Below are 27,477 nucleotides of genomic sequence, written 5' to 3'. Positions count from 1 at the left end.
GTCTGTTTGCACAGCTAGTGCTTCATCCCCCGGAAATAGAAAACATAAACAAGATTATAGCATGATGTGGCATAGCCTAAAGTTTTCGTGGAGACCAGGCTGGCTCTTCTCTGCTTATGACTAAGGCGCACATCCTACATGAAGCAATAAAATGCTTATGGCTCCAGCACAGGCATCACATGTAAAGTATTTGAGAATTGAGGGCCAAAGGTCTCCTTGGGTAAGACATCTGCTCTTGCTCAGACTTGGTTTAAGTGAGTGTAGGATTCAAAACCAACTAAGTAGAGGCCAGCAAGAGTCGTAAGCAAGGTACCTGCTAAGAGAGCATTTCCAACTGCTTCTGGAGAACAACCTGACGCACTAAGCTTTCTCTAGAGAGAGTGGGAAAAAATAAAAGCCTCCAGAGAGCTATTCATATGATGTAAGTCAATACCTACACTGGGCGGTGAAATCTCCTCTCTCTCTCCATCAGCCATGGAGGGCTGATTAGCCCAGGCTGTCAGAGCTGTCAGAGGACAGCAATACCAACTGCAGCATCTTGTTGCAGCAGATCTCTGCTCCTTAGAAGGAGCTATGCCCAAAAGGCAGGTGTGAGATTTTGTCTCCTAAGAAGCATGGCTAAATGGTGAAGTACAGCCCATATAGGCTTTCCAGCCCAGAGATGCATTTTTCTGCAGCAAGAAAATATTTTGTGTTGTGTTGGATAACTTTAGCTTAGCTGCTCCTGTAATTAACAAAAATGGAATAAAAGGCTAATGATTCAGTCCAATTTCAACACTTGACTCTAGAGGAATAGGGCAAACATTAATTTGGCCTAAAGTTGTAAGTGTAATGGGACCACTTTGAGGTGGGATGTGGAAGAAAGGAGGAGATAGAGAGATTCATCAGTGTGTGATGGCTGTCAGAAAGAGGAAGGTTATCAAGCTGCTTCCCATGCCTATAGCAAAGAGGACAAGAATTTAGGGGCCCTAATTGCAGCCAGAGAGATCCAGGGGAAACCTTAAAAAAAAATAATAAAAAAATCCTCTTGCGCAGGAGGAGGGGAAAATATATATGTATTTTTTCCCTTCTTCCTGTCTTCTTTCCCTTTCATAATTGAGGTGCATCGACGATGGAGGGACTTCCTGCAGATCTCTGCTTGTTTTTCCCATGGCAAGAGCCAAACACAGGGGCCTGACCTTGACTCTGGCATTTGCCTCCATTTCTGAGCTCCTGGCGCCCTCTGCTCTTCATGCTGTAACAAAAGCTAACATCGGTGCATAAAATGAACCGAGGTTCCCCTAAAACCTTCCCCCTGATGGAGACAGAGTCTTTTACCCCTCTTTTTAACTACAGGCTTTCTTTTTTTTTGTCTGCTATAAAATCTCCCACTAGCTACCTATCTACGGACATGAGCAATACCAGGATGATCATGTTGTTGTTGTTGTTGTTGTTTTTGTTTTGTTTGTTTTGTTTTTAAATAACATTTATAACATTTTGTGAAAGCTTCTATAAACCAGAAGAGAGCTGGCCGCCCCCGAGATCGGTTTGTGCACACACAGGCAGGTTTCCATGCTGGCGCTGGGGGAAGCTGAAATGAACTTTATGGTTTATTTGGCCCAGCTGCGGGTGGTCCGTTGGAGCTGGTGGCTCCTGCAAGGCCCTGCCACCAGGGTGCCCCAGGCTGGGGGACCCCCAGGGCCTGTGCTCCTGCACCAGGCCTCAGCATCACCATGGCAACGCCGGGGCAAAGGGCAAAGGTGGCAGGGCCAAAGGTGACAGCTGGGGGTGGAAGCTGCCCTTCCTTGGCCTGCTCCGGTGTGACAGGGACTGGACACTTTATTTTTTTTTTAAGCAAACATCCTACAAATTCTTCTTTTCACACAAATGAACCGGCAAAGTCTGGGCTAGGAGGCCTAATAGTAACAACAGCGGCCTTGTCCCCCGTCCCTCATCGCCACCCCAGGTGTGCGCATGCGCGACCCCCCCGGAACCTTTCTTCCCCGGAATCTTTCTGCGCCCGCTCGGTCCGCGCCCGGCGCTCGCGTGGGAGGAAGGCAAAATGGCGGCGCCCAGCAGTGCGGGGCTTCCCTGCTCGGAGCCCGGCGCTGCTCCCTACGGCAACTTCCCCAACTACTCCCGCTTCCACCCGCCCGAGGGCCGCGTCAGCCTCCTGCCCGGCGGCCTCTTGCGGCGGCTCTTCCCCGCGGCGGCTCGCCCGCTGCTGGGCATCGACGTGGGCTGCAATTCGGGGGTAAGGGGGCGGGAGGGGGGGGAAGCGGGCACGGGGGGGTCCTGAGGTGGAGGAGGTGGGGTGGCGGCCTGGGCTGGGGGAAAGGTGGGGGGAGGTGGTGGTGGGGGCCGTCGGGGGGCTGGGGGGGGGTGTGGGGGGCGGGGGGTGGGGGGGGTGGGGGGCGGGGGGTGGGGGGGGTGGGGGGGCTGGGGGTGGTGGTGAGGGACAGACTGGTGGGGGGGGCACGGGGGGGCCTGGGGAGAGCAAAAGGGGACGGCGCTGTGGGGCCCTGGGGTGCCGAGGGACAGAGCGGAGGGAGCTGGTGGCGTGAGGCACTGGGGGATGCTGGCACATGGAGAGGAGTTGGGGAGAGGCAGCGCTCTGGGGCAATGGGGCAGACTGAGAAGACAGACGAGGGTGAGGGAGCTGGGGGCTGTGCGGGGCAGTGGGTCTGACCTGTAAGTCAGGAAAAGGCAGGGAGCTGTGGTGGGCTGGCTGATGGAGCAGAGCGGTGGAGGCAGGGACCTGGGGCGCTGGGGGCGGCAGGGCAGCCTGGGAAGGCCGGAGCGGGCAGTGGTGGGGTGTTGGAGGAAAGACTGCGGGAGACGTTGCGGTGGGATGTTGGGAAGGGCAGGCTGATGAAAGCAGGGCAGTGCAGGGGCCTGTGCTGTTGGGGCGCAGTGAGGAAGGCTAGGGGAAAACGAACCAGGGAGCTGGAGAGGAATGAAACAGCCTGGAAGGGCCGGGGGATGTGGGGTGGGCAGCAGCCTGGGACGGGGTGAGCAGAGACTGAGGCAGAGACTGCTTGGGTGCAGCGTGAGGCTGTTGGTGACCAGGATGCCATCACCCTGTGAGAGAAGGTGAAGGCAGGGGTGGAGCTGCATTTGTTCTGAGCACTGAGACAGAGTTGGTTTAAAAGGCTGTGCTGGGTCTGTTCTCCTTCCCGTCACCTGCAGTGGGTGTCCTGAGCACCAGAGAGCTGCAGTGGGACTGCCCTAAGAGCAGGGGAGCTGGGTAGGCCTGAAACTAGACACCATAATGTGTTCCGTATAATAGTATCACCTCGTTTATCTGTCAGACAGGGCTTGAAGCTGATATCCTGGTCACGTGGTTGTGAGGGTTTTGTGACAAAGCTAGTGAATACTTAGAATTTCCCTTCTTTTGGTAGTTCGTTGTCTTTCTTTGCCTTCTCCCACTTTTTTTTCTCGTGACTTTTCTTGGTCTGCAGCTGTGCAGTGTTGTTGCATCAGCGTTCACCTGAACAATGTTTAATATAACTGTTTTAAAGTTATTTGTTTTCCTGGTCAGAACTTTATAAACCTATTAACTTAGAAATAATCATTCATTCAGGATGAAGCTACATTCTGTCTGGGGACGTGCGTGCTCTTCTCTCCCAGGCTCCTTTCCTCAGCCCCCTGCCAGGCTGTTTGAAGGCCTGCCTAAGGCCTTATCTAAAGGACAATCCTAGGTCCTGTTTCAGACGAACCTGTAGAACAGGTCAGGTAAAAGTGTTCCCAGTCCAGTTCTTTTGAAATACACAGACTCTCACCACTAGAGGACACTGCCTGCCTGCCTGTGTGAGCTAGGTGCACGTACAGTTTTCCTTGATGTCATTCAGGAACTTCTTCATCAGATCTCCTTTAATGAAAGATAAATGTGCTTGCCACTGAGTGGCGCACTCTACAATAGGAAATTCAGAAGAAAACTCTCATTAATTCTCAGATGCTGCAGTCTCATGGTCAAGAAATGTCTTTTCCTTTAGCATGAGAGTAAGAAATGCATTTATTCTAAACTAGGCACTGTAAATAGCTCTAAGTCTCGCTAGGGAGCTCTGAAGCTCACCTAGGGAAACCAATGATGTCTTCACCTTGATATTGGATGGGGATATTCAGCAAGACGTGCTAGTACAACTCATTCACCTTACTCAATTTTTTTTCCAGCAAAACCCCCTGTGAGGGGAGATAGAGGTTTAGCTCCAATTTCTGGCTGGCTTCCTGGTAGTCAGGGCAGCTGTGCTGCTTTTCCCTTCAGAAAGGAAGATTGTCAGTGAGCTTATTGTTCTGAACTTCATCGAGAGAAGGCTCTGAGTTGGTGCTCGTACCTTGCTGCTGAGAGTGGGATCCGATGTGCTCGGTGATGTTACCGACGCAGTGCAGGCCCTGTGAACTCCTGTTGTTTTCCTTTCTGCAGGAGCTAAGTGTGGCTCTGTACAGGCATCTGCTTGGCCTTCAGGACAAAAGCAGCCCAGACCAGCCTGCAGCTGGAAAGGATCTGCACCTTCTGTGCTGTGACATTGATGCAGCGTTGATTGAGAGGGCTCAGCAGAGCAGCCCCTTCCCTGCCTTCATATCCTTTGCCAACCTGGACATCATGGACTCCACTTCCAGGGAGCCGTTCCTCAGCTCCTACCTGGGCCGTTTTGGCCGTTACACCTTTGACATTGGCTTTTGCATGTCTGTGACCATGTGGATCCACCTGAATCACGGGGATAGCGGCCTGAGGGAGTTCCTGGCCTTCCTCTCCTCTCTGTGCAAGTACCTGCTGATTGAGCCGCAGCCGTGGAAGTGCTACAGGGCTGCTGCCCGCCGCCTGCGGAAGCTGGGCAGGAACGATTTTGATCACTTCCGATCTCTTGCTATCAACGGGGACATGGCGGAGAGGATAACGCAGATCTTAACGAAGGATTGTGCGATGGAGCTGGTGTGTTGCTTTGGGAGCACCAGCTGGGACAGAAGCCTCTTGCTTTTTAAATCAAACAGCTCAAATCAAGAGGGCAGGGAGCCCTCGGAGTCGTAAGTGGCTGACAAATGGCCTCTTGTGTTCCTGAATTCCCAGGCCAGGAGGTGTGCGCTGGTTACAGAGACAGGGGCAGGAATTCCTATATCCCGAGCGGGGTCAGACCTTGACCTCCCCAGGGAGTTTGAGGCAAGTGTGTGGTTCTTTTCCATCTGTAAAGATGCAGTGACCTTGTGGGTTCCGAGGTTGCTGTTCCTAGAAAGTGCTCTTGAAAGCAGAGTTGCTCCATACGTGCTTTCTATGTATGCCAGGAATATGCCCTGGATGAAGGGAGACGCATTTTTTGTTGTGTTTTTCTTTTTGTCCACGTAACTTTCTGAGGAAAGGGAAGGCAAATACAATTCTACTGACCTGTGTGACGTGCTGTTTGTCCTGCTTTTTGTCTTATTTTCTCTATAAAATAATTTGGGAAAGCGTGTAACCTGGTTTACCAGCCATGACCAAGTTGGATCACTTCAGAGCGTGTCTGGCTGACATTTTGGTCAGGCTGCAGCCCATGCACCTCTGCCTGGAGTCTGCTTTGGCGGCTGTCAGTGGCATGATCTCTCTGGAGTGAAGGATTTCCATGGTAGGGCATGTATTCATTCAAGTGTGTAACAAAGTAAGAGCTCTTTGTAATTACATCCTTAAAATAAAAATTAATTTTATCAGTAAGCTGTTTGCTTTTTAATCTTTCTGTCCCCATTATTTTCTAACCTACACAGTCTCAGGTAACTGAGTTTACGTTGTATTTGCAGGTGTAAGTGACACTTTGGTAAGCCTGAAGCTCAGATACTGTGTTTGGCTAAGGTTGAACCATGACACCTCTGGGTTGTTTCCTGTCATTCAGTAAGATCTAGAAAGGAGAATAAAAAAACACCTAAGCAAAATGTCTTAATTTAACTTAATTTCACTTAATCTCCCGACTGGCTTTTGTTCACACCTAGTTAGTGGTTTTGTTAGCTTTTGTAGTAAGTAGGAGTCATGCTTCTGTGGTGGTGTTTAAACAGATTACAAACTTTCCACGAGTGTACTATGACAGGCAGAAATAGATAACCGATGACTCCTGCGAATTTCTGAGTTCCGCAGCTTCCTTGCTGTGAAGTGAGAGGGAAGCCCAGCTATGTGCCTGGAGCATTGCGGCACGGGAAGCTGGAGAGGAGGACGTCTCCTGCAGGAGGTGCTCTTGTCTAGCAGTTCTCGTGCCCAGGTGAGCCCGTGCATAGGGGCAGGGAAACTCCGGTCACTTCAGTTTACGTCCTGGCAGGGACTTCCCGGTTATTTACTCTCACAGTTTGATTTCCTCCATAATGATCTCAGATTAAAGAGCGAAGCATGTGAGTGCTCTCCCTGGCTGCCCGCAGACTTCTGGATGAGAAGCCGCTGGGATCCATGAATGGATTTGTGAAAAAATGCTTGTGTGGGTGTGTGCATGTGTTTAAAGGGACTGAGCAGGGTCACAGAAAGGCTTTGAGGCTCTTATAAATGCAATTTCCGCAGTGCTCTGCTACTTCTCTAGGAAAATACTTCGGACTCCCACCAGGAGTCAGGAAGGCTCTTCTGTTGAGGGTTCCTCAGCCCACTCAGCTGCAAACAAATGTGTCTATCCTGGTGGTGGTTGTTAATTTTCTTAAAAAAAGACTTTAAAGTCTGCGCTGCTTTTACTGCCCTCGTGGGAGGGGAGGGAAAATGAATTTGTCACGTATTTTCCTGAGGGTTCACCGAAGTGCCTGCTCTCTCTCTCACGTTACATATAAATAACATTTATCACTTCGGTAATTAAGCACCTCATCTGCCACTCACTAACCTACGGGTAAGCTCCACTGACTCGAGGGGTGTTGGCTCGCCCAGCACGGAGGCAGCTCAGCCTCCCCTTCGTTCTGCTTAGGTGCTGTTCCCTGCGCTGTGCAGCTGGTGGCACTGGAGCATCACGCATCCCGTGGCCCCAGCCCTTGAGATGTTTTTGTTAGGTTGTGTCAATATCAGTTGCGGTTCTCTGTGAACTTTGAAATATTTAGAAAATAGACCTGGACTATATCTGTTCAGCCCTCAAATTTAAAGGGGTGAGCAGGGTTTTCTGCTCTTCGTTTCTGCATGGGGATTTACACAGTTTTTGTGAAAAACTGTATAAGGAGTTGCTAGGAGGGTAGACAACCCAAAGAATTGCACACAGGAGACTTTCCTTGCACCGTCTGGAATGACCTTCCTCTTCAAAGAGAGCCTGTTTTATGTTCCTTCTGCGCTGAGTGATAGATCAGTATCTGCCTGGGTGATCCCTGTGGGCTGCTCATTGTTAACAGAATGGTGGTTTTTTTTTTTTTTTGCAGCCTTTCTGTGCTGGCTGTGTACAGACATGCAGACCAGCCTAGTGTGTATATAACAGTGTGATGACTTCTTATCTGTCTCAAGTCTGGACTATTAAATTGCTAATATCAATATGTCCAACTGTCTCAGAAATGGCTGAGCTCCAAAAGCAGCTCTGTTTGACTTTGGCACAGCAGTATGTTTTGTTTCTGTTCTTTGGATATTGCCACAAATACAGCTCAAAATAATGTCAACACGAATCTCTCTGTATTTCTTGAGATACTGAGTAGCTTAGACTAGAGTCAGTCCTTTAGCAAACAGTATTCAGAAAAAAAAAAACATTTCTTTTCAGCTTGCTGCTTCTGCTCTGCAGGAAGCTGTCACAAGATGAGACAGGTGGGACCCAGCTCCATGACACAGCAGCAGAAGAAAGCCTGTGGATCTCAGCTGCAGAACTTATGTAAGGCTCTGGATGATTTATATTTTTTATATACAATACTCTCTGCATTTTGCAATGTGGTTAAAAGGTGTTCACAGGCCTCCTGAAGGTAGAACTTAAGGAAGGTAAAGGTGAGGGTTAAGACCAACACTCCTGCTCCATATTGCTCAGAGCACTTTGCAGAGTTGGGTGATGGTAGTTCTTCGTACAGATGGGGAAATGGAGGCGTCCCTTGCTTGGTTGAGGCTGTGGGGGTGGCTAGCCATGTAGAGCCCAGGGTATTTGGGGTGAGGGACGGCACAGCTGGCACAGAGGCCTCTGTGCTGAAAGTTCTGCTCGCTCATCTCTGTGACATGAGGATGGGGCCAGCCTGGTGGTGGCTGCCGCTGCTAATACAAGGGAGATGCAAATGTGCTTTCATTACTCAGCCGGGAGCTTACGGTGTCAGGCAGTGCTGACATCTAGGTCCCTTTGCCATTCGGCTCACTCATTTTGTGTCATGGGGTGTGTGTGTGTGTATGTACGTGTGCTTGCACACTGGAAGGGTAACGAGGAGGTCCTGCTCGCTGCCTCCTACCCCATGGCTCCAGCCCCATGGTTGCCCCTTATGCGGAGCACACGTAGGTGAGCATTTCCAGGCAGCTGCAAAATGGTGCGTGGCACTGGGGTGGGACTGTCAGGATGGTGCCGTGTTCCACCTCAGCAGCAAGCTGGGAGTTCCCATGCGAGTGCTTTGTCAGGTTCCCAGGCTCTGAGGTTTGTTGCTGGGCCCCATCAGACCTCGCCTCAGTCTTTCCATCCCTGACATGAGCTCGATATCCACCCACCGCTGCGGAGATTCCTGATGGGGAGAATTGGCTGGGTGTTTGCACAGCACTTTTGAGAATGGAAAAATACTGATGAGCTGAGCTGTACCATCAGCTGTGAGCTATGCCATTGTTCATAATAATCATTGCAGCCACTTCAGATATTAATTAGGTACTGTACGTTCAAAGTGTTCTAATTAAGTCTCACACCACTGCTGTGTAGCACGTCACACTTAATTATCCTATTTCTTTGGATGGAACAATCTAGACAGCAGAGGTAAGGCGTTGAGTCCTGAGCAGGCCAGCATGAAAGTTGGGCTGGGAACACAGAGGTGCCAGTTTCTGGGTGATTCTGCTGTGGCTTCCAGCCTTTGTAGGAAGTAAGACTTCGATGGAGTAAATGAGAGGGCCTTTTTTAAATTAGTTCTTATTTTTTTTTAACTTTTATGCTGAGACAGTTTTCTGTCTCCTAGATTCTTGTGCTGGATGAGAACAAGGGATTCACTGAGCAGGGAAGAATTTAGTGCTTAAATGTGGTGCAATAGCAGCAACTTTATCAGTCTAACGTTAACAGCTGCCAGATCAAATGACTATTGTAAACACCTATCTCCCTGCAGCCTGCTTCCATTCTTGCGCACGTAGATGTTGACAGCCTTGCAAGTGCTGTTCATCAGCATTTCTAAATGGTGACAGGGTTTAAAAATGGTCTAATTCAACTTTCCCCAGAATGTGTGACCAGCCCAGGAGTGGAGGAACCAAGTTTAGGAACTGAGAGCTGGCAGCAGTGTGTCTGCTCCCATAAGCAGCTTCCTCTAGCTGGAAACCCAGTGACTTGTCACTACAGGCTTGTATGGCAGAAGCTGCAGATTTTCGGATTTCCTTTGCTCAGCTGAGAGCAAGTTCGTTCTTGTTCTTCCTGGAACTTTGTTGCCTGTGAATTAAAGGAGAAAAGTGAGAGGTGTCAACCCCATGAAGCATGGGCATCAGTTCCTGGCACGCTGTAAGCCTGAGAAATAGCAGCCATGAAACAAACAGGATACCTTTTCTCTACCAGGTGTGAGCCAGTTCCCTTGCTTTTTGTTTTGATTTGCTAGGTGAGCTGGTGGTGTGAGGAAACAGATCCCCTTCGGCAGAGTTGGAAGGGTCTTGCAGGGGAGACCAGCTGCAAATCCAAGGAGTGAGTCTGGACCCTGGACTTGTGCTGAGGGCTGTTCTTGTTTGGCCTAGTTGCAAATGAGGAGCACTTGGGAGGTCAGCGGGGAACAAAAAGATTAGCTGTTCGCTTCCTTGTGTCCTGTTGGTTTGGGGAATGGATGCGGCTTAGCCATGTACACTCAAGTCTGATGACTAGGCGAGAATGGACTCTTCGAGTCTCAGAGGCTTAGATGCAGTCTCTTTGGACCTAATGGAGAAGTTTACAGGCAGATAAGTGGCGTGTGGGAGGTCTGTCCTGCCACTGGGCTCACGCCTGAGTCTTCAGGGTTTCATTCCAGACACCTCAGCTTTTCATTAGATTCACTTGTGCTAACATGGGCAGGAGGTTTGGCTTCCCAACAAACCTCTTACCAGCTCACGCTGAAGTTTCTTGGAGTTAATTCTCTGCTGGTGTCCTGCTGGAGCTGGGTCACCCACTAGGCCTGGAGTCCAAAGGGGTCCTGAGTTTGAAGGAGAAAGCTTGGGGTCATGGTCTGGGCTCAGAATATGCTTATAATGCTTTGACAAGTACTGAAGGCGGTCGGGTCTAAAAGACCTTGGCTCTAGGGTGGGAAATGTGGGTTCCTTTCTTGGCCTTGCCACCAGCTGGCTGCAGGACTTCAGTGAGCTGCTTCTTTCCTTGGGCTTGTCATCTTGTGCCCTTTATTTCACAGGGAGGGATAACCTGAGATCTGTATGCTAAGCTCCTGAGCTCTGAATGTCAAGTGATGTGCAGACATGGTCTGTGTCGACCTGACAATCAGAGTTTAAGCAGTTGTAGATCTAGCTTACAATGTGTATGTTATCAGCTGGCTGGATTTTTATCCTGAGTTGCAATAAAACTGCTTCGTCCTTGGGTCTTTAACGAGGCAGCCTGACTCTGGGCAGAAGGTTTTATTTTGAGGGATAATGTTTTCAGAGCAGCGCAGTTTTCTGAACTCCTGTGAAGCAGGGAAGGTAAGGAGGGATCTTACTCATGCTTCCATAGCAGAATGCATTTTCAATCAGTTGCAAAGGCACTTATTTAACCTCCTTCGTCTAAGTTGTATATGGTGGGCCAAAGACTAGGCATGGCACTGCAGATCATCTACCCTGTGTTCTGGCATGGAGTGCTTCATGATGCCAGGTTAAGTCATTCTATCTTATTGTTGCAGTAGCAAGTTATGCGTCTTCCATGGGAGTGACAAGGATTTAGAGCTAAGTTTGAGGGTGGTGTCCCTCCTCGGCCTTCTCAGTTCCCCTCCACCCCTGGGGTCAGCCCAGAGCCTGAAGTCTGTGAAATGTACAGAAGCTGCTGAAATACAGCTTTGTTACCCCAGCAGCTGAAATCCAGAAGCAGTCATGCTGCAACAGGCCTGCCCTCCTGCGAGAGAACAAGCTGCAGGGTGACACATCAAAAGAGAAGGGCAGCTCCTGGTGTTCTCTGGGGAGATCAAAAGGAAGTAAGCAGGGCGGCTCCTCTCCTGGCTGCCCCTTGAGACTGCTCAACTCTTTCTCAGTGTCCCTTTAATCTGCATTGCCTCCTAGAAGATCCATGTTTCAGGCGTGGGAGATGGTGGTGGGAAAGGCCCATCTCTGAGGTGGTAGGTGTGAGGGCAGTGACCCCTGGTTGCACATGAGGAGTTCCCATATCCTCTGTGAGTAACGCTGATGGGAGAGCGAAGGTTTTGACGTGCCCTCCTAGCGCAGCCATCATCTTTGTGTCCCACCGGAGCAAGCGATGTGCATAAAAAGGTGCAGGGGAACTGGATGTGAGTTCACCTGTGTGGGACCTGGGGTTGATCGCTCCCCAAGAACATCAGTCCCCTTCTGCAGCCGCGGTACCGGGGCAGGAGGTCTGCTCTGCACGGCTGCCGCTGCGTTACGCTAATTGCTGCCAGCTCACAGAGCAAGTGAATTAGCGGGGCACTATTTGAAAGTAGCCAGGGCTTTTCAGGAATGTATGTGGGGACAATTATCCGGGCTCTTGGATCTCCTGGGACTGATCTGCTGGAGTAACCGCTGCGTTCTGGACATTCCCAGCCTGACCAGCGCTGACTCCTTGTCCGGGGAGGCTAAGTAGGGCAGATGCTGAATTATTTATTTGTCCTCCAGCCCCTAGAGCAGGACCTGCCGTGCATTCCTTACTGACTCAGGTTCAGTTTTAACTCTATGTTTTTCTTGACTATTCCTTGAGCAGATGCTGCTTAGTCTTTTCCTCAGAGTACCAACTGTTGGTACACAGGACAAATGCTGGAGAAGAGAATTGCCTTCTGTTTGCCCTAGATCTTTTGAGGCCACTGCAGATCACCTCCATGCACAGCCTTGTCCTTGGATCAGGACAGTCATGCTGACCTGTGAAAACACTTTTTCTGCTGTGCCTCAAACAACCCCTGCTTCTCAGGACTTCCTGCGGGACTTTCCAGAATGGTCTGGCGGCTTCTGTGACGTCCCGTGGCAGCGCTCAAGGCAAACTTTGCCTTCACAGCAAAGCCATCTGGGAGCAGAGTGGTTGAACCTGATCGCATTGAAATGTGCAATAAAGTATTCGGCCTCGAGTAGAAGAGATACTGTCTGAAAGGCTCTGCTTAGTGAGAGGAATCAGGGACCTCACAGGAGTGGTGAGACTTGGAGCTGCTTTGAAGATGGGAGGAAGAAAAGGAGAGTAAAGGTGGAGGAGACTTGGGAATCAAATTAGATGTTCCCGGGGCCCCTCCTGGCCCTGCATTTATGAGCTCTTTTCTCCTGTGGATGGTACTATCGGTGCTGGAAGTAGGAAGGTTGGTGGCTCAGTCTCATCTGACCTTGAATAACATCAGGGCAGAACTGATCTGGGGGGATTCCCAGCCCCGGCTTGTTAAAGGACCCATTTACCTGAGCTGTAGGTTGAAGAGTAACGCAAAGGGAAAACAGGCCTGTGCGAGGTCTTTCTCTCCCCCCTCACCAGTTTCCCAGGTGACTGGTTGGTGTCCCAAACACTGATCTTTGCCTTGGGGGGAGGTGGGGATCGGAGAGCTGCTCTGCTTCTCCGTGTTCTCTCTTGATCTGCGTTTCTAGCTGGTGCTGTCACCAGCAAACTCGCTCTGCTCTTTGCCAAGGATGCAGGTCCTGGCTGGTAGCTGTTCTGTGCTGTGTATGTATGTGTCTGCGTTTTTTCCAAAGACCAGCTTCAGCTGGTTTGTGTGAAGTGCTGACTTCAGGCATTGTGCGGAGCATGACTCAGAAGGGTAGAGGTTTGGGGAAAGGGAGGAAAGTCTTTTTAAGGAGCTGCAAACTATAAGCTACCATGAAGAGTATTGGTAGAAGCGGCCTGGTTCTCTTCCAGGTTCTAAAGAAAGAGTATTAAGGATTTACAAAGAGCTGGCACAACTGCAAGGCAAAGAGAATGCTTTATGGAGTGTGTAAATGCTCGTAAAGCCGCTAGTAAACCTGTTAATGTTGTGTATGTGCGGGTGTGTGTGTGCAGAAGTAGGGAGGAGAGAAGACGCATACCAGGAGGGTACGTGGGGATTTACGGAGGGCCTCATGTTCCCTGTGGAATTAGGTTGGTGGCGGTCACAGCCGTCCTCAGCAGAGCAGCTAGCTGATGCAGAACCCGGTTCCCATCAACTCCCTGCCCTGATTTCAGGGCACAGGGCAGGCGGGTGCCCTGAGCCCATCAGCTGCTGCTGCAGCCCCTGGTGCAATATCATCTCAGGGCGGTCTCACAGCCTTTGGCTCTTAAAGAGCAGAGGTAAAACCACAGAATTAGGTTGGAAAAGACCTAAGACCATCAAGTCCCACTGATGCTCAACTTCAGGCCATCAGATCCCTTGAGAGAGGTAATGGAGAGAAACTCGTCCTGATTCCTCTCCCTGTGATATGTCTATGGATATCACGTAACAGAAATACAAATTTGGCTGTGTGATAAGGCAGGAGAATGACCCATTTCACCCCATCGCAGGAACTGCTTTGCATTTGCACCTGCTGTGGGGCAGAGGCACCTGCACTGTGGTTGCACGATGGCAAAACAGGGATGGGGGGCAGTGAAGATGGCAACGAGCAGACTGATCCGTGCCTGAGGGGCTTGGGGAAAGGAGCAGCAGCAGAGCTGTTCCTGAACGTAGCCCAGAGGCTGGGCACCCCCATGTATGAGAGAACACCTCCCCACTTCCCTCGCTCTGGCATTTCTTTGACAAGACGTCAGGGAAGATGCTCGTCAGGCAATTTGCTGATGTGGGAGCTTTGAAGCCTACGAGATTTGCCTTCTGCGCAAAACCTGCGAAAGTAGGTTGGAGCCGTCTGCCCTGGTTGCAAGCAGTTCCCTCCCCACGGCAATGGACGCCGTAAGATCAGAGCTCAGCAAATGCACAAAGGGAAGCGCCAGGTGGGGCCGGCAGGCTGCTCGGTGCTGCAAACAATGCTGACAAAGCCCTCTGGGGCTGGGCGGCCCAGCCTCTGCATTGTCCTTTCCCAGCGAGGTGGAAAGAGAAGCCTGAGCTGGCTGCGTCTCCTGAGGTTCCCCAGCCCAAGGGCTGTCTGCCTGCCCCGATTGCTCTCCTGGCTTCAGAGCAGGATTTGCCTGGGCTGGGGAGCATGGGGGGGTGTGCAGGGGGCTGCTTATTCCCAAACATCCCTAGCTCTACTCGTTGCTGCTGTTAGGAGTACCAAAGTCGCTCCTGGTCTTTCTGTCTTGCCTGTCATGGTTCATCAGGTGTATTTGGTCACTGTTGCTAACTGTAATACAGTCCTGTGCATTCAGGAAAGCTCTCACCTGTGTCTGAGAGATGAAAGGAGCTCTGTAGGGCTGCTTCAGACACCTTCACCAGGTTTTGTATCAGTGCAACCCCCTTAGCTCAGCAGATGAGCTCTGGGTCCAAAGGTCCATTAAACCTTGCAGGTTTTTTGTTCAGGTGGAAAGGCTGGTATTGTGCATTAGAGGAACAGAGGCCAGTTGTGAAATGTAGATCCACATCTGAAGCTGGACTTGGATCTCACCCCAGACTAAAAAAATGTAATTCTGCAAGGCTTCTTAGATGATAAACACCGAGAAGGGGGGCAGTCATGTACACATGCATTAGACATGTCTGTTCTGCTCTGCAAAAAGCAGCTGTTTGCTCTGAAAGTGTAGAAAGATCTTGATTTTTTTTTTTTTACAGTGTAGGATTCACCAAAGAATAAGGGAATGTGTCAGCTTTGGTTCTGACCTCAGCTGCAGCAAATGTGAAGCAGAGGGAGTAATGGGAGTTGGGGCTGAGCTACCCCAGGAAGGTGAGAATCTGCTTTGGTGAAGTTAGGGATGTACACAAGGATTAGCTTACCTATGGAGAATCTACTGCTGAATACCTCTGCTCAGATGGCACAAATTCTGCATCTGTTAGGGTTTTTTGGGTTTTGTTTTTGGTGAGGGAGGAATGTTGTGGTCCCTTCTGCTTAGCAGCTAGAGGTGCAAAGTACACTTAATACTTCGGAAGGGAATTCACTCCAGGCTAACCTGGGGCCTTTCTGTCCTTCTTTCACCTCTAACCAACAGCCAGGACCTGCCCCAAGCATTCCCCTTTCCTTGCTGCCAGGCCAAGTCTCTCCTCAGCTTTCCAGTTAACTGGTGGCATTGTCCAGAGGTGAGCTTGGCAGACCATGCAGACAAGTGCTGGGGTTTAGAGGTGCTTCCACATGCATCTGTGCACATAGGTGTGTTTGTGCACACGCTAACAGACGCAGGTGTAGCCTCAGATGCTCATTCACATGCACCGATTTTGTCTGGGCCTGACAGCCGTGCATATTCACTCTGATCTGTGCAGTGTTTGTTCCTTGAAGTGTTATCTATTAAATTCCAAAGTGCTGAAGAAGGAAGAACCCCCTATGGGCTTTGTCCTCCCTCCTTTCCAAGCGGCAATTGGTAGGCAGGTTTTTTTTTTTAAGTTTGGCAATTCTATAGTGGTAGTCAGTGTTTCTGTAGCAGCTCCCCACGTCTCTTCTGAGCAACATTAGGCTATCTGAATTGCCCTCTGCTTAATGTTGCTGGGAAACGAGGGCAGAGAGCATTAGAAGGTGAGCCTGGACACAGCTGGGTGGGATCTGTAACTGATCCAAGACTATGTCAAAACATTCCCACCCCATTCTTTGCATGGCTGGGATGGTTTGCAGAAAGCTCAGACTTCTCAGTAAATTGCAGAGAAATTGGCACAAAAGTAACTCCCCAAGGGGCCTAGTCCATCTCCCATGAACTCCCCAGGGACTCTAGGCCCACTGTGCTGCTGTAGTCAAGGTTCAGTGAAATTTTACTTCCTCTTGGGTTTAAGCTGGCAGAGAAGGGACATGCCAATGCCTATTATTAGCAGCATAAATCACGAACAAGGTGGTGGCATAGTGCTGAGAACAATCACACTGGAGTTAGTTTCAGTCTGCTACCTCTGCTGCTTGTGGACGGCAACATCTTCAATACTGCTGCATGCTGATCCCAACAACTGTTCTGCTGGTGCTGTCAATGACCTGCTCCAGGTTAATCTCAGGATTGAGCTCTCAGGAGCTATGATGATAAGGGGGTTTTAGAAAGCTCAGGAGCAGCGTGGGTCTTCCTGTGCTGATGCTGCCTCTTCCTTGTGCAGCTGGAGGACCTGGATGGACAAGCACAGCCAGGCTGCCATGAGCTGTTTTCCTTTCATGAGTGAAGAATTGGGGGTCTTGCCAGGTTGGAACAGATCAGCCTGCTATAGGAAGGGATGATTAAAATGCTGACCCTTCCCAGAACCAAGCGGTGAAAAGGAGATGCAGCCAAGAGGCAATTCCAGTTGGGAACCAGGCTTTTTCCCAGTACAGAGGGCCGGGGATTTGCTGTGCTCAAGGTCTGGTGTATTCATTCAAGGCTATGGCCCTGAGTTTCTTAACTCTACTTAAGGTCTCATCAGGGACTAAGAAGCTTCCAGAAAGTTTGAAGTTCATGTTCCTGGGTTACAGTCAGGCATTTTATATGAAACTTCAGTGTTGCCAGCCACTGAATCCTCTACCTTGGTCCAACTGGGATCCCCCAGGACTGTGCAAAGTTGAGGGCTTTTCCCTGGGTCTTGTTGGCATTGCTGCCCTAGATAACATGTGTTGTATAATCTGCAGAGCACGCTCCAGATACATACGTGGGCGAATCCTCCAGGGAGAACTGAATTCAGCACTCAGGTCAGAACATGTCCCGTAAGTGTTTGTTGTCATAGGTATGAGCTGGCTGTCCGGGAAGCTGCCAGCGTGGCATGGATGGAGTCTTTCTGTTCCATCCAGAGTCAAGAGGAGCCAGGGACTCCACAGCACCTTGGTGTGCTCGAGACTGGATTGGGGAAAGCAGAAAGCACTGGCATGGAGGATGAAGAGAATCCATTTGTGGGAGCAAAGGGCTTGTGTGGTGCTAGCTCAGGTCTAGCTCCTGAGAGAGGAAAATGTGTTGCATGCCACAGGGGTTCAGGTTTCTGAGCAAGTCCAAGGCTAAATGAACTTGAGGTTTTTTAGTGCCTTGTGGTCCACAGTTCTAAAAGAAAAATGTATTTGGCACTGTACCTCATTGTCTGATTTATAAATCTTCCGGGGTTTCACTTTTTGAGTGTTTTCTGTTGGTGGTAGGCTAAAGCTTCAGATTAAGCTAGGAGAAGAGCAACTGTTCTTCCATGTTCCACTGATATCAAGAGCCAGGACTTGAAACAATTCCACCTAGTGGGAGACCTGGCACTGGGGGGATAAACCAACAACACCAGCAACACCAGCTTCAGTGAAGCTAAGCAGGTTTCTAACCAGTGAAGTGCAAAGGGAATGCGGATTTACACCTTCCTGAGGCCAGTGGGACCAGGCAGGTGTAAATCTAGAGTAGATCTGGAGCACTGGCTTGAACTGGTGTTACCTGGCTCCTTGTCTTGTATTTCTAACCCCTGTAATGTACACAAAAAGCTCCAAAGCAGTGTTCTGCCCTGTGCTGCTGTGGCCTCACCTCGAGCACTGGGCGCAGGTGCCACAGTATGAGAGGGCCCTAAAACTATCAGGGAGCCTCCAAAGGAGGGCAACAAAGAAGGTGGAGGGTCTGGAGGGGAAGATGTGTGAGGAATGGCTGAGGTCCCTGGGTTTGTTTGGCCCAGAGCAGGGGAGGCCTCATGGCGGCCTGCAGCTCCCTCACAAGGGGAGCTGAGGGGCAGGCGCTGAGCTCTGCTCCCTGGGGACAGCGACAGGACCCGAGGGAACGGCATGGGGCTGGGACAGGGGAGGGTCAGGCTGGGTGTTAGGGAAAGGTTCTGCACCCAGAGGTGGTCGGGCACTGGGATGAGCTCCCCAGGGACAGCACCGAGCTGCAGGAGTTCAGGAAGCGTTTGGAGAATGCTCTCAGATGTAGGGTCTGATTTTGGGGTGGTCCTGTATGGAGCCCTTGGTGGAGTCAGGCTCAGTGAGCCCTGGGGGTCCCTTCTAACATAGGTTATTCTGTGATTCATCTTGCATTGCTCGTGGTGTCCTTCAGCCCTCTGTGCTCACCCTGCACACAGGAGCTGGCAGATCACGGTGGGTGAACTTGGGTACACTGAAAGCCGGAAACCGAGCCCCAGATGTTTGATACTCCCTGTAAGTGTGAGCTTTCTTCCTGTGTGTGTTGGCTGGGACACCTCACAGGGGCACACGTTTGCTGGGTGGCAGAGATATCACTGGCCACAGATGGTCTCGGCGTTGCACTGGGACACCGCCAGAGTGGGAAATCTTTGAGAAGAAGGAAGCTCTGGGCACTCTTGGTGTCGATCTCCGTGCTGTGCAGGTGGGAGAGCTGGGCATGTGGGCAGCATGCAGACCAGGCTTGCTAACTCTGAAAAATGCTCAGGGCCATTTCCATGAGCAGGAGTCAGTCCCTGTGGCACCAGCTGCTCTTTGCATGCGAGGCTGGGTGCTGAGGGGGTCCAGCAGAGGTGTCCCTCAGCAGAGGGGGCTGCCCTGCCCCATGGCACCCCCTCGCAGCGCTGCAGGCAGCCTGCCCTGACCCTCTCCCCGGTGTTCCCAGCCCTGTTTGCTTCCTGCGTCAGAGCCCCCGCCGCCCGCCCCGCGGTGAGTCACAGCCGGGATTCCTCAGCTCTGAAGTGGTTCCTTCTTTTCTTTCTCCCCCTCCTCCCCAGGTGCTGAGCTTTTTTTCCAAAGCCTTGAACTGAAGGGTGTGTCAGTGAGATCTCGCAAACACACGCAGGCCCCAGCAGGAACGGGTGAGCACCGTTCCCATTATGTTATGAATACCTGGCTGATCGCCACGGGGATCCTGCCAGGCTGAGCAGCCAATCTCGAGCACCTAGACCTGCTGAGCTCGGGGGTTTCGCTCCTCTCACTAAGTCGCTGCTTTGCAGAGATGGACAGTTTTAATCTCTTCTCAGCAACAGCCATGATGTTTTTGTACTCGCTTGGCCTGCTGCGATAGCCCAGTTCCCACGGTTAGCTCCTTCCCAGGGTACCGTGCTGGTAGGGGTGGAGAGTCGAGCAGGCAGCTCCGGCAGCCGGACCGCCTGTCCTTGTGTGTGACTCACCTCATCCAGCTCGCGATCTCAAGTATTTTCTGTTACCCTGCCCTACGCGCTGGGCACTGCCCCAGCTCACCCAGGCCCCTCCGTTCATCTCGGCTCAATCTGCTGCCTCGGGTTTGGAGGCTGCCTGGTGGAGCTGTGTGTTGCAGAGATCCCTTGGGCTGTGAAGGGAGCGCAGCTGGGCACTCTGGGCCCGAACCGCCAGCGCTTCCCTGGGGTGGACATGTGCTGGGTGTTCGGCTCCTTCCACCTACTGAAACTCCTCGTGAGTGCCTGGGTGTTCCTGGTGAGGATTTTGAGGGATGCGAGGCGCTGGAGTAGCCGTGCTTAAAGTTAGTAGAGAGAGGCAGTAGCTGAGACTTCAGCATGCAGAGAACAAGCTCTGAACCCCAGATAGAACTTCTGGTCACTGATGTCTGCAGAGGCAGAAGGGACCTGGTCTTCCCTGCTAATGGTGCCTGCTAGCCAGGTAAGCCACTAGTGAAGGTGTGCAGTCCACACGATGATGTGCTGCTGGGCTCCACAGTTGAAAGCTGTCCCATAGACCTGGCTAACATCTCTGCAGGGCGAAGTCGATGGGTCTGAGGTTGTAAATAGGCCCTGGGCCATGCTGAGCTTGGAGCATATAAAACGTGGTACATACAGGCCCCGATCTGAGCTGCAGTCTCATCCCTGATCGCTGATGTGACCTTCTTTCTGTTTTTCCCTTGTTTGCTCAGCAAAATGGCCACCAGCCCGCACAAATCTGCCTTTGGCCTCACGACTGCACTCTGGACAGGCTTACCCTGCCAAGCTTCAATGGAGGTTGGTTAGCACGGGCATAGACCCCAATCCGTGCTCCTCTCCCACCAGGCCAGGATAGTCTTGTTCATGTTGCCAACCATAGGCAGAGCTGCTGCCTTTCCCAGTGCCCTTTTTGCTTCTTGCTCTGGGCTCCCCCAGACTCCCCCTGCCACTGGCTGGTGTTGTTCTGTAGCATAAATGGTGTGTGCAGAGTGGGGAGGGTAGGTCAGGAGGTGCTGGGAACTAAGCAGCACCATCGCTTGGACTCATGCCTTCCAGGGAACAAAACGTTGATCTCCCACACGAGCTGGTCCGCACCCTCTCTGCCCCCACACTGGAGCTCTGCTCTCCTGGAGGGCTGCACAGCATGAAATATGGGCAAACATCAAATGGCCAGCCCTGCTGCCATTTTGTTTCAGGTAAGGCTTCCTCCAGACCCATGATGGGCTTGTGGAAATGCAGGTATTTGGGCTGGGTGGGGAGAGCACTGAAGCAGCAGCTGCTGAGAGTCCCTGGCATGCCTGGAGGTGGAGGCGTGGGACCTGTTGGCACTCCCACCCTGTAAGCCCAAGGGCAGCGAGCTGACACAACTCTCCTGGAATCTCTCCCTCTCTAACCAGGATTGTTGGCAGGCAGGTACCGAATCTTGGCAGCACAACAAGGGAACGCTGATTTCTCCAAATTCCTGGGCTCGTTTGGTCAGGGCGCTGGCATGCGGAGTCAAAGCAGAGTTGGCACGTGTGCTGCTGCGGCAGAGGTGGGCGCTGGGGCCTGGAGACGGGACTGCAGGGCTCAGGGCTGGCAGCTCAGGGTCTCTCCTGCATCCCTCCTGGCTGGTAGCAGGTTGGGTCTGGGTGTTTGTGTTTTGTTTTTTTTCCTCTTCACTAATCTGGGGGCTCTAAGTGATGGGCAAACCTTCTCCTTCACTCCTTGCAGGGCTGAGGCAGTGAACTGCAGTACCAGGACTGGGAGCTGCTGGGCTAGAAGGCTGCCAGCCCTGTCGCTTGCTGGTTTTGGTAGTGCTGGGAATCCCAGCTGTGATGGGGTGATCCGTGGAAGTCCCCTGCTCCCCTGATCCAAAGACAGGCTGAGGACGTCCCAAAGCTGAAGCTCCCTTAGCAGGCGCATGCAGGCTGCCATCTCCCAGTAACTGGCTGGGAGGTAGAGACCCTAGGGCTGCCCTGAGCTAACAAGACGGGTGGAGATGGAGTCCAAGCAACCAGGACGGCTGCAGGACAGAAGAGGAGGTTTTTCCCGTGTCTGGGATGGTGAACGACTGGAAATAGTTGAAAGAAAAGCGAGGCTGTTGAGATGCAGGGGCTGCACTGTGGGCAACCCCACCTTGCAGCACGCAGCCTGAGCTTGGCTCGGGTGCCCTGGGGAGTCTGAAGGGCTGCAGGAGGGGACAGCCCCAACCGGGCCCCTGTCCCCAGCGATGCATTCGTGCATTCACACAGGGCAGAATTTCCCCCTGTCTCGTGCTGGCCGTGGGGATGTGGCCTGCCCTCCCCTGCTGCAGGTTGGGCTCAGCACACCTGCCTGAGGAGGCAGGGCGTGGGCAGGGGAGGATGGGCCTTGGCAACCTGGGCACGGCTCGGGTGTTCGCATTCCTCCCCGGATTGGCCACGGAGAGCAAAACTTGGCCTTATACGGTCAAAAAAGCCAGCGCCGGCGGCCGCTCCTCCCTGCGAAGGGACGCGTGGAGAGGTGTGGATGGGCTGATGGGGTTGGGTGTGTTTTCCTCCACCTTCTCTGCTCTCCCCTCCCTTTTCCAGGTGCCCCAGAGACAATTGCGGCGCTTGCTTTGCAGCCAGCATGGCTGGTTGCTGGGGCTTGCAGTGGGGCTGGTTACCACAGCCAGTGCGGCTGGTTCGTGTCCCCCGAGAGCCAGGGAGGTGATAGGTGGGCGCCACAGGGGTGCCCGTGGTCAGGGCTGGGAATCTTGCCAGCTGAGGTGCCTGGGAAGGTAGTGGTGATGGTACAGATCACAGCCTACCTGCTGGTTAAGCCTCTTTCCTGCCTGTTAAACTGCCTGCTCTGTGCCCTGGGCTGAGCATTTGGTTAGGAAAACTAAATGATAACACAGCCCCCTTACCTACAACCCCTCCACCCCTGAAGAAAAAACAAAAACAACAACAAAAAAAAACCCTTGATCCTGCCTTAGGTTGTGTACACATGGGAGAAACTGAGGCACAGTTTTGTCCAAGATCGTACAGGCAGCTGGGAGACAGCTCTTCTCTTTGCCCAGGACTGGGGGAATTCCTACTCCCAGTGGCTGATTTCCTGAGGTGAGCCACTTCAGGCCCTGGAAATGAGTGTACAGGGTGGCAGGCCTCGAGGTGAGCCTGGGGGATCCACCTTTCTCCCTCTGTCTCTTGGAGCTGCTCCAGATGGGAGCTGGAACCAGGTGGAGCAGCTGGGGGTGAAGTGGGACCGGCAGGTTGGGGTGGGCTGGAGGGCAAGGGGGCTTGGGGGTGTTTTCAGGGGAGCGCCATTGCTCTCAGTGGGACAAGGTGCAAAGTCTCTGGAGCTCTGGGCCGTCCTTTCTGACCCCAGGAACACGTTTCCATCTCACTTCCCCCACATTTAGCAACATGGAGCGTGTGGAGGGATTTGCTGCCTCTCTGGCACAGATTTCCCCTGTCTAGGTTTGCCTGCAGCTCTGAGCCTGGTTGCTCAGTGCCACAGGGAGGACACCGAGCTGTCTGCATCGAGCCCAGCCCGTGACCTGTTCAGATGGGAGCCTGGTGGGCTCTGTTGCTGCATCTGGAGGGGCAGGAGGTGCGAGAAGAACCAGAAATGCTCCCGCGTGCAGCTGGGTGGCTGTTCCCTGGGGAGCGGATGGGCTGGAGGTTGCGTTTCCAGAAGACAGCTTCGTTTGCTTCTTTCTAAAGCTATCTGTAGCCTTTGTTGGCAGGATTTGGCTCTATTGCTTGAAAATAACAAAGAAGATTTATTTTCTACAGGCCATAAAGGGCTCGTGGCCTCTTTCACAAGCACGACCCCCAGGCAGAGCTTTTGGTGTTAGTCACCAACGCCTAACAGCAAGGAGGGGAATGTGCCTGGTTCGGTCACTGGACCTATGGGATCTGGTCGAGAGGCATTTTGAGCTGTTGGTTACTCTGCTGGGAACCGATTTATCTTCCCCAGGCTGGTTCAAAGTGTGCGTGGGCTGCGAAGGAGTGAGATCTCTGTGTGTGTGAGCGATGAAATGAACGGGGCCAGCCAGGCTGGGTTACAGGCACGCTTTCCACCAGGACATGAGTTCTTGGTGGGTGAGGAACACGTTTTGGGGTCGGGCAGACCTCAGTGGCTCAGTCTCCCTTCGTAGCCGCTGTCACACCCTCACAAAGTGTCCGGGGAGAGGTCTCGACCGTGCTTGGAGCGCTGATTTTTGCTGCCTGGGAGCTGTTCTGCCTTTCTGCTGGGAGGCTGGGCTTGCTGGCAGGCAGGACGGGGTGGCTCGGGACGTGGCGGCTGTGGGATCCTCCCGGGAAGCGCTTGCGGTGGTGGCACCTGCCCAGCAGAGGGAGCCAGGAGCCCACACTTGGGTGCTCCCCACCCCGGGAGGCAGCGGCCCAGGAATGCGGTGCCCTCAGATGTGGTCTGGGCTCAGACTCTCCCCGCTTGGAAAACAGCAGCGGAGCCCTGCCGCTTCCCTCCGTCTGCTCTGGCTTGTCTGCTGGACTCCAGCCCAGTTGCTGTTGTGCAGACGCGAATGTTTGCCCGATGATCTTCCCTGCCAGCGTCTGCGCCACCAAAATCTGCTCTGCCCCTTGCTCTCAGCACAGCGTTATCTGTCCCTGCGTTTTGCCCTGGGCCTTGTCTTGCAGCTGGGCCCTGTCCTGGCCATCTGATGTCTCCTTTCCCCATGCTGGGGTAGACGCTTCGATCTTTGGCTCCAGACAGGGTTTGAGATCATCTCTGGGAAGCTGCTTGCAGTTGAAACTGATACGGCTTTACTGGGATATGGCTGTGCTTTGGATTGCACACATAGCTTGCCAGATAACATGGGTGAGCTTGCCTCTTTTTCACGGATTCCCTTAGCAGCAGCTAAATCTGATGGCCACGCTGTTCATTACTGTGCTGGCTCAGCATCCTTGCCCTTGTAGGACTGCCCCCACCAGCCCAAAGGGAATTCTGAGATCCTGAGCTGATGGTACTGCCGGGTATTCCAGCAGCGCTCAAGGGTTGTGATGCCCTTTGCTGGATAAGGAGAAAAAAAAGGTACAGAACGTCCCCACGTAACTTAACAGCTGGGTTTGGGGCTGGCCATTCCTCTGCTGTCAGGATAACTGCAGGAATTAGCCCTAAGGAAGGGGCAGGTCCTTTAGATGAATTCGGTGCTTAAGGGGTATTATGGCAGGGGGGGAGGACAGGTGTGTGGGCAGATAGGGCGTCCCAAAGGCATGCGACCGTTTTAGGCATAGCTCAGCTTCCATCAGTGGAATCATTCTGTTGCCTAAAATCATTGTCCAGTACAATGTGGCTTGATACCATTTTTTCCCCTTGTCAGTGGGGAAACTGAGGCAAGGAGCAGTGGAGTAACTGAGACAGTGAAATAGTAAATTGGTTTGTCCTAGCAGCAGGCCCATCTTTCCTGGGTCCCAGAGAAGCGAACTGAATCTAAGAGCCCTGCTTCCCAGTCCCCTGAGCGGTGGAGGGCTCAGAAGCAGCCGAAGAACGTGTGGGAGGGAGAGGCACCATCCAGAAGCTCTCCTCTAGCAGGGCTGGGCTGCTGCCGAGCCCCGGCCCTCCCCAGCCTGGCCGTGAGCACAGTCTCCAAGCTCCCCAACCTCCAGTTCCCCCGGGTTGAGCGTTCCCAAGCCCTCCCTTCGCGTTCAGGCTTCACCCTGGACAACGCAGGCTCCGTGTCTCAGCGCCCCAGCCTGCCACCCAGGGGTGCTGGGGCTGTTCAGAGCCATCGTTCATCCTCTGGGCTCCGCGCATCTTTGGTGGCGCGCAGCCTTGCACAAAAGCAGCTTTGTTCCTCCACCTGGAAGGGCTTTTGTCAAAGGGCTGTGCTGGGCCCTGCCTCCAGGGGGAAGCTCTGTGCTAAAGCTCCGTCTCTTTCTGAGCTGGCAATGGCTCCTGCGCCTGGGAGCTCACCCATGTCTCCCCACTTTCCCATCCCTATCGTTTGGGGAAACCAAGAGCCTTGGGCTGTGCCACCGGCAGGTTTAGTGACTGGGGGCTGTAGCTGCTGGCCTGGAGCATCCTCCCCTCTACTGCTACACTGACCCTGGAAGCTCAGCATTTCTCTTAGGTGGGCAGCAAAAGGCAGAGGCATTCCCCATCTCGGGTCCTCTGGCACCTCTGGGGGCTTGTCTGTTGGGGGTCCCCTGGTGGCAGAACGGTGATGAGCTCCCCAAAGCCTTGGCTGCTGGCTCATATCTGCCTCTCCAGCACCTGTTCCTCTCCCTAGGGATCCACACCAAGCAAATTGCCTGGGAAGTAATTTCAGCTTCATTCTGCTGCCAGAAGTTAGCCAGGGTCCTCAGCCCTGGCCCGCCGCCAACTAGGGAAGGAATTGCCATTTCAGGTGGGTTGAGGTAAGAAGTTCAGAGCAAACCAGCAATGCGATGCTTTCCACGTGTCACTCAATATTTTATTATAACAGCCATAACCCCGGAGAGCAGGTGTTCTGGTTACAGAGATGCTACAGTAGCTGTCTATCCTACAGAAACATGGAAATGCTGTGATGCACTCAATGGAAACATACCAAGAGACTATTAACACCTCCTGTGAACTCAAAATCCGTGAACTCGAGTTGGGCTGCGTGGCAGTGACTGAGGTCAGAGCCTGGCCTCATAAAGGAGAATACTGCAGGGCACCGCCTGTGGTAGTTTGTGCAAGAGGGACCCAGAAATGCCTATGTTGAGGCCGGGACTGCAGCTGGCATCTGCAGAGCTGGCTCTAGGAGCTTTGGTGCAGTGTGGCTGCTGTGCGTTAGCTGGTGTCAGCTGGGTAAGGTAAAAGCCACTACAGAAGTTCAATAAATACAAAGACAAGTCCTGCTTGTTTTACTTAAATGGGAAGGAGAGAAAATCCCATTTCTAGGACCTAGCACCACTGCATGTGGAGTCTGGACTACCTTTAGGTGAGACGAGTGGAGGTGCTCTCTGTTAGAAAGGTGGCTTATCAAAAGTGTAAGGAGTTTTAGTTTTGGTGGCATGGAAGGAGTGGGGGGCCACCCAAAAGGCAGTAGAATTGGTTAAATACTCTGAAGTAGGCAAGGATTCCCAAGTACAGCCAGCATGTTTGTCACCAGACATGCAAATCCAGATGTTGCAAATTCACCTGGCTCAGGCTGATTGTCTGCATCTCTCCACCAGCTCCGTTTGGAAAGCTTGGCGCTGCCTTCCTTTGAAAGCCACATCAGTGAACACCTCTCAGGCACACACAGAGCAGAGAGAATGATTTTGTAATACTGGTGAAATGGCTGGGCTGATGGCTAGTGTGTTAAAAGCTTGTGTAATAATACTTTCCCCTCCTGCCAAGTTTCCTATAGATAGACCTCAAAGGTTATGAATACAAATCCTCTCGGGAAGCAGACCTAGAGAGGAAGATGTCAGTATGGGTATCAGAGTAGGAGAGGCTCTAAAAGCCTGGGTTGGTTTCTGCTTGTAACTGGTAACAGAGATGTTAACTGGGATGTTGTAAAGACAAAAGAGACAGCCTGGAATGGATTTTCATCCTTCATCCCTTGGACGTTGGCTTGAGTTCAGGAGAAAGTACTCCGGCCTCGTTTGGCTGCAGATGCCAACGAGTCTTGTGGTTGTGCTGCGGGGCTCCGTTTCTCCTAGGAGCATTCTTCAGAGGACAGGGAGCTGAACTTTGGCCGGGCACCACAGATGGAAGCATCTGCTTCAGGTGTTGCTGAGCCGCTGCTGAGGCTTCTAGAGGGCAGGGTCTTTGTGCTGCCTCCGTTCAGTTTCATCTCCCCGTTGGTGCTGCCTGTTCCTCTTGCAAACAGCTTGGAGTTCCTTAAGGTGCTGGCAGAAACTGCTGGGGGAGGGGAATATGAGAGGGGGCGAGCTTAGAATTGTTTGATTTACATTCTGCTTCACCAAGCTGTACAAATAAAACCACTTACGGTGCTTTGGTCTGGAGTGCACGGCACTGATGACTGTGGGTATTGGTGACTCCATGCTGTGGACATAAGGAGAGAGCGTGAAGATGGGTGTTACCACCTGCAATTCCAGAGAGACGTAGAGGGAGGGAGCTGGGCTATGTGGGTAGAGCCAAGGGCATGGTAGGGTTGTGAAGGCTAACTCAATAGCATCTGGGCCAAACATCATCTAGAGAAGTGCTGGTGCCTTCCAAGAGTTTAAGGAAAACTTCGGAGCAAGAAGCAGGGCTGAACTGTATGGGGACAGATGGGGTTTGCTCTTTCTTTCATCAAACCTAAACCAGACTCAAAGCTTGGGATGTCTGCTTTCTCCCTAGGTGTTTGTGTGCATCTCTCCCAGTGTTCAAGCACAA

At 52.4% G+C, this 27,477-nt stretch overlaps 2 protein-coding genes across 5 annotated transcripts in view; one reads left to right on the top strand and one right to left on the bottom strand.

Annotated features, from left to right (window-relative positions):
* Positions 1-32: 32 nt before the first annotated feature.
* On the top strand, positions 33-27,473 carry BCDIN3D (BCDIN3 domain containing RNA methyltransferase). 2 transcript variants are annotated; one of them, XM_083814284.1, is made up of 5 exons: positions 33-2,233; positions 7,644-7,751; positions 16,799-16,858; positions 18,199-18,461; positions 27,442-27,473. In XM_083814284.1, the coding sequence occupies exons 1-4, from the start codon at positions 1,713-1,715 to the stop codon at positions 18,410-18,412; spliced, it is 903 nt and encodes a 300-aa protein (XP_083670410.1). In that variant the 5' UTR covers positions 33-1,712; the 3' UTR covers positions 18,413-18,461; positions 27,442-27,473. The 2 variants fall into 2 exon arrangements, with proteins under 2 accessions (XP_083670410.1, XP_083670411.1); XM_083814285.1 differs by lacking the exons at positions 7,644-7,751; positions 16,799-16,858; positions 18,199-18,461; positions 27,442-27,473 and adding an exon at positions 4,403-5,662 and having other exon boundaries at positions 1,954-2,233.
* LOC310887971 (keratin, type II cytoskeletal 80-like) overlaps positions 25,579-27,477 on the bottom strand; it is a 28,970-nt gene continuing 27,071 nt past the window's right edge. For 2 of the 3 annotated variants that reach the window (XM_083814267.1, XM_083814265.1), the window contains 2 exons: positions 27,089-27,144; positions 25,579-27,000 (listed from right to left, as the gene is read on the bottom strand). In XM_083814267.1, the coding sequence (XP_083670393.1) occupies positions 26,795-27,000; positions 27,089-27,144 (262 nt within the window). In that variant the 3' untranslated portion in view covers positions 25,579-26,794. The remainder of the gene's footprint in view (positions 27,001-27,088; positions 27,145-27,477) is intronic. The other variant, XM_083814266.1, reaches the window with a different exon arrangement.

Source organism: Anser anser (genome assembly GCF_964211835.1).
Source record: "Anser anser genome assembly, chromosome: 30".
Lineage (NCBI taxonomy): Eukaryota > Metazoa > Chordata > Aves > Anseriformes > Anatidae > Anser > Anser anser.
The sequence above is the reverse complement of the archived record's forward strand: the minus strand, read 5'-3'. Positions and strand labels throughout refer to the sequence as shown.

Bases quoted from the DNA above. Each gene is read 5' to 3' on its own strand.
- BCDIN3D (XM_083814284.1), top strand. From the start codon at position 1,713: ATGGCAACGCCGGGGCAAAGGGCAAAGGTGGCAGGGCCAAAGGTGACA. The intron at 7,752-16,798 runs GTAAGGCTCTGG...TATAATCTGCAG, and splicing joins ATCTCAGCTGCAGAACTTAT to AGCACGCTCCAGATACATAC. The intron at 16,859-18,198 runs GTCAGAACATGT...CCCTGCACACAG, and splicing joins GAACTGAATTCAGCACTCAG to GAGCTGGCAGATCACGGTGG.